The sequence below is a fragment of the Melitaea cinxia genome, chromosome 25 (genome assembly GCF_905220565.1).
Source record: "Melitaea cinxia chromosome 25, ilMelCinx1.1, whole genome shotgun sequence".
NCBI lineage: Eukaryota > Metazoa > Arthropoda > Insecta > Lepidoptera > Nymphalidae > Melitaea > Melitaea cinxia.
In genome coordinates, this window is record NC_059418.1 from 1,100,309 (window position 1) to 1,111,254 (window position 10,946).

Below are 10,946 nucleotides of genomic sequence, written 5' to 3' on the forward strand. Positions count from 1 at the left end.
AAAGATCGCCAGATCGGTTCATTCACACATACTCGTAAAGACTTTTAAACAAAAACAACAGACCCACTTCATCTTTTCAATTTTAGTTTTATATATGAAAGCGTTACACCCGGCGCCAAGTGGTCTCGATTCAATTTAAGAATTGCAATAAAAATATAAAATCATATCAAGATCTTGGCAATGTTACAAGTATTAAAAGGTCCTATGAGACATTTATGTTCAGTCACATAAATATTGTATATCTATGCTTTTAATCTTTATTCTGTTTGATTTCGACGGTAAAAATTTTCGATTATACTTTCCGTGTCACAGATGCGTCAATTTTTGTTTGAAATATAATTATGTTTGCTCGTAAACGAAAAAAAACTCACTTCAATTATCGACAAGTAATACAACGTAAGTAGACGAAAAAATAGTCGAATAAATGCGCATCATCAAAGATTATTCAAAAAGAAGTCATCAGATTTCAATCAAACATAAATGAGACTAAAAGACAAGCATCAGCTTTTTATGATAATTGCGTTTGCAGGCAAACGAACAAAAACCGACTTTAATTATATCGACAAGTAATACAATGTAGTTAGACGAAAAAATAGTCAAGTAAATACACGTTATCAAAGATTACTCCAAAAATTGTAATCAGATCTTGATGAAATTTAAATGTGACCACATGATAAACATCGGCTTTCGATTAAATTAAAAATCATTAAATCGGTACACCCAGTCAAAAGTTATGCGGATTTTCGAAAGTTTCCCTCGATTTCTCTGGGATCCCATCATCAGATCCTGGTTTTCTTATCATGGTACCAAACTAAGAATATCGACTTTCCAACAAAAAAGAATTGGCACAACGGTCACAGCCATGGATTGTACATGTTGCGCTGGCGGTTGCGGGTTCGATCCCCGCACATGACAAACATTGGCCATACAGATGTTTGCCGTGGTCTGGGTGTTTGTGCAGTCCTTGTGGGTCTCCCCACCGAGCCTCGGAAAGCACGTTAAGCCGTCGTTGTTATCATGTACACCTGATAGCGATCGTTACTCATAGTAGAATATATCCGCCAAACCGCAGTGGAGCAGCGTGGTGGATTAAGTAAGCTCTGATCCTTCTCCTACATGGGGTAAGAGGCCTATGCCCAGTAGTGGGGTATTACAGGCTGAAGCGTAGATAAAGTTTAACAAAATGCTATTATTATCATAGACATGAATACAAATAATACAATTATTTAATTTTATCTTATTACTACTAAGATTGTTACAGCATTTCATTAATTGTAATAGAGTTGTTACTATCATTGTTATCGTTATTATATATTTTTGTTATTGATGGCTTATGGTAACTGAAATATGAAATATATTGCTTACATTTCACAAGATTTAGTAACCGAGTAAAAACTCCATTCGAATCAACCGTGGTAGGGACATGAAAAAGATGGCGCGTAACGGAAAAATGTGACGCGTAACCGATTATATCGATATCCGATTGTATCGATGTTACCGTAAATTTTTTTCCAACGCCGATAAAGAAATTTCACTTCAAAAATTTCAATTCGAACCCGTAACCTGTATGTAATTCCTAAAATGGGCGCGTTCAAACAAACAAACTTTTCACCTTTATAATATTGGTATAGATTATAATCATTCTTGTCATCATCATCACTTCAGCCTATGGCAGTCCAATGCTAGACATAGGCCTCCACAAGTTCACGCCAAAAATGGCTTGAACTCATGTGTTTTGCCCATAGTCACCACGCTGGGCAGGCGGGTTGGTGACCGGGTTATATATATATATATATATATATATCGGTTGATTATACTCATTCTTGCACCAACGCTTATTAGTAGATATTTTAGTATCTTAATAGAATACTAGCAACAATTGTCCATTCATATTTGTTTACACGATTAGTAATCACCAACATATATACTAAAAGCTTCCACAAAACACGCTGCATCTTATGGTATAAGTATTATTCCGATTGGTTCAATAGTTTTCGTAATATACCGAACAAAAAAAAAAACCGACTCTCCATTTCTTAGTATAGATAGATATTATATTTTTAATTACTATTGTAATAGATAAAAATTGTTGAAATTAATAAAACTGTTTTTGCAAATATTTACGTAAAGAAAGGCGACATAACAATAAAATCGTTGATAGGAAAATAAGCAGATGTTTTTTTCTCTTCTTTTTAAAGTTTTTTTTTTGAATTGTTATCATTCAATTTGCAATCATAAATGAATTCATTTATGCGCCTGTTTATTTTTAATTCGAGGCGCGTTTTTGTAAATTTTTTGTTTACGAAATTCTGGACTTATTTCGTGATGTTTTAAAGCATTACTTTTGATTACAATATGGTGAAGAAAAATCATCTTTGACAATGACAATGCAATCTCATATTGTTCTTATCACATATTCAAGTAGGCTTCAGAAGCTTTTTGAATCTTTATTTAATGAATAATAATAACATTCGTTTTTATTAATAAAATAAAAATAGGTAAAAAACTTTTTAAGTTAAACGGTTTTATGTTAAACATACATTGCAATGTTTAAGATAAATGTACTAAAAACCAAAAAATAATAAAATAGATACAGTCGTGGGAATTATAAACATATGCATAGACTAGACTAAAATAAAACCGTGGGGCACGTCAATTGTCTACAATCGTTGATTAAAATGTTTGTTTTGTAATGTTACACTATAATTAGGCAGTTGTTCAACCGACAACGATGGACGTGTGATAAGTAGGGCTAGAATGTGGAAACAAGCTAGCAAGCTCGATTATAAGCGAGTTTTAGGGTTTCATAGTGGTGAGCGAGTAGTACTTTTATCATATGTTTTGTCGATTAAAGACAAACTACGAGCAGTGAAACGATTCCTCGCCAGCCAGCAGTGTGAATGTCCAACGATAAACTAGTTGAAACATCTCTTTTATTTACATGGAGTGTATAACTATTGGAATTTCCATGAGCAAGAAAATAGTAAGTAATGTCCTCACCGTCTGCGGGCCAACTGCCTATTTTAACGACGAATTAAACGATTCTTCTATCGCACATTAAGTCGATAATTTGTAGACAATTGACGTGCCCCACGGTTTTATTTTAGTCTAGTCTATGCATATGTTTATAATTCCCACGACTGTATCTATTTTATTATTTTTTGGTTTTTAGTACATTTATCTTAAACATTGCAATGTATGTTTAACATAAAACCGTTTAACTTAAAAAGTTTTTTTACCTATTTTTATTTTCTAGTTTTTAGTTTTTATTTTGCATTCTGTTTAATTCATTTAGTGCTTCATTATTGCAAGGCCCATCTTAAATATTAAGGTTGTATAGTGCACTGTATTCTTCTTGTCAAGCCCTTTTATTTGATACCCATATTGGTGGGATTGATAAAAAATTGTTATCTGACATTTGGTAGCGGCGGCCAGCTTAGATTTCAATTTTGCATAGTAAATTGTATTCTACTTGTTGAGACCTTTCATTTGATACCCATGTTGATGGGATTGATAAAACCTAAGTTATCCGCCATTTTGTAGAGGTCGCCATCTTGGATTTTAATTTTATATAGTACATTGATTATACTGGTTGAGCACTTTCATTTGATACCCATATTGATGGGATCGATAAAACCTACGTTATCCGCCATTTTGTAGCGGCCGCCATCTTGTATTTCAATTTTTTATAGTATATTGTATTCTGCTTGTTGAGCCCTTTCATTTGATACCCATATTGATGGGATTGATAAAACCTACGTTATCCGCCATTTTGTAGCGGCCGCCATCTTGGATTTCAATTTTTTATAGTATATTGTATTCTGCTTGTTGAGCCCTTTCATTTGATACCCATATTGATGGGATTAATAAAATATAAATTATCCGCCATTTTGTAGCCGCGGCCATCTTGAATTTATAATGATAATGAATAAACATAATTGTATTGTCACCAAAATCCAAAGTGTATACAAAATTTCAGATTAATCGGTTGACAGGAAGAGGGTGAAATTTGAATTACTAAATTTGACCCAAGAATAAAAAATAAAACAAACGGGGTGAGCTAAATAAAACCGTTTAACAACTGATTAGGAATGTAGATTCTGAGAAAAATCGACAAGAAATTCAAGAGTCATTGAATCATAAAAACGTATGCATATGACCTACATGGAAATTGGCGACACTAAATCCATAAAACTGGGTCGATCGGTCTTGTACGTTTATCTATTGTAAATGTCACTTATATTTACTGACCCACCAATGAACGTACACAAATCATTGACAAAATAAGAATTCCTTCATTGAAATTACTTGTAAGTATATCTACTAATTTTGATATTTAGCTTTGTCGTTTTGTAAGGCACACATTATTTAGTAAGTGAATAAAAGAAAAAAAATATGAATTTGGATACAATTTATTGTGACATTAAAATCAGTTTCCAAAATAAAGTCATACGTTTTAAAAAAACTTTGCCAACGTATTACAATTTTCCGAAATTGCCAATCAAAAAGAGTTGCCAAAAATGTGACTTGCGATTTAATAGGATGACATCAATAATGGATATGGTTGGGGTGCATATGGGCACGGCTCAGGAACGGATGTACACGGACACGGCTGAGGATCGACGGCTTCAAATGGACATGGCTGCGGACAGGGTGGAGGGCTGGGTTGCGGACAGGGGGGAGGACAAGGCTGGGGACAGGGTGGCGGCGGGCACGGGGGTGGTGTGAAGATGGCGGCTGGACACGAGCATGGCGGAGATGGTCTTCTGACGCAAATCGATGGTGGTGATATGGTCGGCTTTCCTATATTCCCGAAGCAGACTGTGCTGCCATCTTGCAGCTTAACGCAGCGCCAGGGTGCCGCCAGGCTGGAGCTGATGATCGCTGATGATTGTAAAATATAGTTATGAATATAAAAATTAGAAGGTTCTTAGATAACATACATACAAAAGATACAATCGCATTGAGAAACTCCGTCTTTTTGGAAGTCATTTAAAAAGCTAATGGACAACGAGGCACGATCAGCCCAAGCGTTGGCTTGTGACACATTTTTCTCTCTTCTTGCGTGACGTCAGAGCTAGCAGTTATCGCGTAAAACTATCGTCCATAAACCGACTTTACAGACAACCAATTATTTAGCTTCTATCGGGAGTGTCTTCATGTTATGTTAGCCTTTTTTAAATCTACACATTGTTTACTTTGAAAGCTAAGCATGTTATATGGCCTTATCTTGGCTTTCTAAATAGATAATAGTTTACTTGAGGAGTAAGCTGGTGAATGCGCGACGAAGTGGTTAGGAAAACTGTGATCGGGCGAGGTTAACGGAAGTTGAAAGGGTAATATGATGATAGATAGAATGAAAGATGATGTGAAGATAGAAAGTTTTACTTCAGTCGTGTGCTCTAAAGCACATTCGTTTTTCTTTGATATAATTACAACATTAATATCTTCCAGACTAGCAGGGCCGGATTTAAGGGAGCCACAATAAAGACTTCGAAAAAAATATCAAAATTAGACTAGTAAACACTAGTAAACAACTTTTCATTACTTTTTTCACGTTTTACCTTTAAAAAAAAATTGAACAGTTTATTTGGAAAATAATTTGGGATCAAGGGACCTCCACTCCATTAATGCCCCGAGGCCTCCAGACCTCTAAATCCAGCCCTGCAGACTCGAAACGGGAATAGAAACCAGAGATCTGTTTGAGAAGCAAACGCTACGAACAGCGCCAAATAAATAGTTCACGGTATTAATGTGGTACTAAAATTAAGTATACTCACCAAAAAATATAAGCCCGTATGTCACCATGATTAGCGAATGTATATCAACAGGAAATTATACCTTTATATATACTTTTCCATTGACTAAAGCATTTGAGATTATAGTTTTTATTGCTTAGTAATAAAGTCTAATTTGCCATTGCTATATATTTAATAAAAAAAATGAATTTAAAAATGATTCCGAATCAAAACAGTATGTTTGTGTAACTTCGCTTCAATTGTAGTGTTTTTGAAACAAATTAATAGATTTTAGTGTGAAGATTACGATGAGGTCGTGGTTTGTATAAAAGTGCTAGTTTTTATGGTGTTTCGACATGTCAGGATGAGGCGGCTAGCTGCGTTGTATCTATTAGGTAATTATTATTTTTATTATTTTACTGTTTACGGGGCACGGTCAATAGATGGCGCTGTTAATTTTTAATATAGTTTTGTATTAGCGTTCATCGTTAATTAATATAGATCAAACACTAATAATCATATTCTTAACTGCATTTTTTTATTTAGATTAATCTACATATATAAAAATCAATCCCTATTTCCCTTGGTCGCGCCATCATGCGTGTACGGCTGGACCGATTTCGCTAATTCTTTTTTTGTTGTGTTTGATATTGTCAAGAGAAGGTTCTAGAAGATAAGAAAATTCTCGTGAAATTAGTAAATTTAAGAATACTGAACCACCATTTAAATTATTTCTAATCTAACGTTAGTGTTTTGGACAATATAGACATTGTTAATGTAACTTTATGAAATTTGACATAGAATTGACAGAAAATTGGCTGTAACACTTTTTTTTATATATTTTTTATAAATTATTAGCTGCCCAGATAGACATCGTTCTGTCAAAAGTTAATAGTAAAAATTATTATTTTTTAACCTAAAACCTTCCGTGGGCCTTAAGGCATATACAAAAAAAAAAATAGCCGAATTAGTCGAGTCGATTCTCGAGTTACGCGCTTAGCAACATTCATTATTGTTTATATAGATAATGTGCACAGAAAGTTAATCAAAAGACAAGTATCTAAAACTTTCACGTACATAGTTTTCTTAGTACACGTTAATAACAATTCCAAAAGCAGAATCCAATCAACACAACACATAAAACAAATGAATTGAGTCTGAACAAGTCAAGTAACTCCCAAAGACATAACAATTGGACGAAATTAGTCAAGCGTTTTACTTTTTATTTCTTTCTCCAGTGTTACAATCAAAACTTTCCACAGATATAATCAATAATCCAATACGACAACTAATTGACGAACCTTTTTATATAGTTAGTTTCAGAATATTCTAGAAAATTGTGGAAATAAACTGAAGGTAAATTTATGTAAATGAATTTTCTGGTTCTGCCATATTTTTTTATATCAAAATTTCGAAAATAGAGATCGTTGTGAAATAATATTTTTAACCGACTTCAAAAAAGGAGGAGGTTACTCAATTCGACCGTATCTATATATTTTTTTATGTATGTTCGGTTTCGTTCCGTCGTTTATGAACCGATTTTGATAGTTCTTTTTTTGTTGGAAAGGAGATATCCTTAGTTTAGTACTGTGATAAGGAAACCAGGGTCTGATGATGGGATCCCAGAGAAACCGAGGGAAACTTTCGAAAATCCACATAACACTAACATTTTTACTGGGTGTACTGATTTTAATGATTTTTAATTTAATCGAAAGACGATGTTTATCATGTCACGGTCACGTTTAAATTTCATCGAGGTCTAATTACCACTTTTGGAGTAATCTTTGATAATGCGTATTTACTTGTGTCTCGTTGTATTACTTGTCGATATAATTGAAGTCGGTTTTCCTTCGTTTGCTGCAAACACAATTATGTAGTGTTAAACTATTATCTATTTTAATTTGACAAGTATATAATAGTGGTATTTATCTGACCATTTTTGACCATTGTTCAACTATTTTTTCTCGTGATTTATTTTTATTTTTTTATTTTTTATTATATTAAAAACATCCGCGGGCTCTTAGTTGCTAATGCCATTTGCACTACAGAAAATATTTGGTTTATTATCTGCGTGCCATTTTTTATATTTTTTTTTTTCTTAATACTATTTAAAGACCAGATTGTATACGTACAATAACGATTTAATCACGATAATTTAAATTAATGAACACGAGAAATCCAGAGAATTTAATCCAATTCTTTGCAGTCTTTGGAAAGTTTGACGTACACATTGTGAAGAAATTGTAGTACCTCTCATTCAAGGCTTAAGATTTCTTAACCTTATAGTAAATAGGATCTTAAAGTCTAATACAAATACAAAACCATTTCACTCTTAGAAATAGAAAGTTAACAAAGATGAAATACGTCCCAGTTTATTGACTAACACATTGTCGCGATTAAGATGACCCCACCTTCAGTTCCGAAGGTTTTGTTTGTATATATTTTATTTTATTTTATTAGGATATCTTACGGCTTAACGCTTCAGCCTGTAATATTGGGATATGCCGCTGGGTACAGGCCACTTTCACCATGTAGGAGAAGGATCAGAACGTAATCTGCTACGCTGCTCCAATGCGAGTTGGCGGATATACTCCTTACTATGAGTAACGTCGCTATCAGGCGTACATGATAACAACCGGGACCAACGGCTTAACGCACTCTCTGAGGCCGGTGGGGAGACCCACAAGGACTGGACAAACATCCAGACTACGGCAAAAATCTATATGACCAATACAAATGTTTGTCATGTGCGGGGATGGAGTCCGCAACCGCCAGCGCAACAGCCACAAACCAGTGCTGTGACTATTGTGCCAACACGTCATCAACACACCTATAATTAATACAGCACAGATTCCATCATAGATCTAACAATCGCCATTTATATGATACTGATACTCTCATGAAATAATTCGATATCAATATTAACACTATTACATGTCTGACAAGTTCTAATAAGTACACTATTCTGTCAATAGTTTGTGCCCTTGTAATTGTATATTTACTTATCTATAACAGAAGCGTTAAGTTACTAGCATTAGCCACAGGCGACGCTGTGTGTATGTTAAAAGATACTTATTTACCATCTCAGTCAAATATTGCCACATAACTCACAGATTATAGCCTAAAAATCTATTTGGAAAAAAAAGAATTTTGTGTCAAATTTTTGAAGCAGATCATTCATCGTGATTTGGTAGCAATACGTGGGATTAAATTATATCTAGCTTTAATTTCATTCATGGCAATCACCACAAATGTAATTTTTTAGGTCTCTTGTCGTCAGTGGTCGGGCTACCAACCCCACAAATATGCCCTTGCAGACTGCCACCTCCACCCTGTGAGCCGTGCCAAGCACTAGACGAAGATGGACAGATATGTAAGTAGCAATATAAGTTTCCATTTTTATTTTATTCATGACAATGGCTATATTTTATTCTGGTAAAACTCCTGAAAGCATGGGTGAGACAGACATATGCTTTGTATTATTTACATAAAATACATTTCTAAGATGTTCTTTAGCGGAGTTTCTTGCTGATTCTTCTCTGCAGATTTTACATTCCGATCCGGTGGTAAATACTCTTTAAAATTTTATTATGATTACAATTATGTAAGATAATGATTCGAAGGTGGTTTTGGTGTCTATTTAAATAAATTTACTTTGATTTTGATATATAAAACATCTGTCATATATAAACAGTTGTCTAAATTCAATTGTAGCCGTATCCTATGTCCAAGCTGGTTCTATTTGGCTAATTTCTTGTATGTAGCTAAGAACTGCTTGGTTTACGTGGTTTAATTTAATACCTCTCGATCGTATTCACATTTATACTTGTATATTAAGATGTTAATGTTGTTTTTCAGCGGCCAACACCGATGGAAACCTCCGAGTGAAGATTCAGAGGGACAATTTACCGGAATCATTACAAGGATTCCAGCCTTATCCAGTTCCAGGAGGATGTTTCTTTGTTCGCCCCAACCCTGATATCGTCATCCAGCCACCTCCAATCGTGGTCCGACCACCAGAGCCCAAGCCGATCCAACCACCCGCAATCGAGGTTCAACCATCCCAAATACCTCCAATCACCCCTCCGCCGTTGTACGTCCGACCCCCTCAAATGTGTCCAATAAACGTGCCCCCAATTTGTGTTAGGCCAAGACCTCTACCCCCAATAACACCACCGCCAATTATAGTCCGACCACCCTGTCCCCAGCCAATTCAACCACCAGCGATAACCATCACCCAACCAGAGTTGCCTAATATAATACCACCACAAATTGTGGTGAGACCACCAAGCCAAGCTAATATTCAGCCACCTACCATCTACATTAGGTCAAATATGTTGGAAAACTATCAAAATAATGAACCTTGCCAGCAACAAAATTACGAGATGCCGTCCGATGATGCTCCCTGCCCCTGTATGTGCTCTGGTTACAACTGAAATAGTAAAAAATAACTTCCGTAAAAGTATATAGTCTTTGACAAATCCGTAATACACATGCGCATCCCTCGTCCTTAATTTTCTACAAAATATCCGTGGCTCGATAAAAACTTAAAACCATTAGAAATTTACGTAGCGTCAGCGTAATCTGACCAAAATATTTCTGTTAAAGTTCTATCTTAAAACTACTAAAATTTTGACAGATATTTGTTATCTGACATCGTTTGTTATCTGTCAAAATTCTAACTCTAGTACAGAACACAGATATAAAATACAATGACGCAATCTCAAACAAAATCTAAACATCAAATTGTAGCATTCTCATTCTGACGCCGCATTGAAATATTATATTCTTGTACATATTTCTGTCAAACACAATTCCTATAGAAGAAATGTGTTACGCTCTAATTAAATGCGCATTCAATTGATCAAAAGCATTATTTGTTATTAATGAAGAAAATTGTATAAAATTTATTAATTTAAATATAAGTTTTGTAAACTTTCAATCAACACTAACTTTAATGAGACAAACGGCGGCCATTTTGATACTCCGTTACAGACGCTAGTCACGTGTGATTTTCAAAATGACAATATCTGTAATTTCCTTAAAAGAAGGTGTTAATTCATTAAGCTTCACCAAGGTTAATTGTTTTGTTTTATTATTTTTATCTTTCAAAAGAAGTTAGCTAAGACTATATACTTTTTGGGAGTTACGTAATAATCGTATATTTCTGAAGAATTTAATATTGTTAAAAGGATAATGATTTTATTT

General features: G+C 34.4%; 1 protein-coding gene across 1 annotated transcript; it reads left to right on the top strand.

The window, feature by feature from the left end:
* The first annotated feature begins 4,730 nt into the window (after positions 1-4,730).
* Positions 4,731-10,684, top strand: LOC123665848 (gibberellin-regulated protein 14-like). Its single transcript, XM_045600083.1, has 3 exons — positions 4,731-4,893; positions 9,004-9,111; positions 9,597-10,684. The coding sequence occupies exons 1-3, from the start codon at positions 4,731-4,733 to the stop codon at positions 10,172-10,174; spliced, it is 849 nt and encodes a 282-aa protein (XP_045456039.1). The 3' UTR covers positions 10,175-10,684.
* Positions 10,685-10,946: the final 262 nt, after the last annotated feature.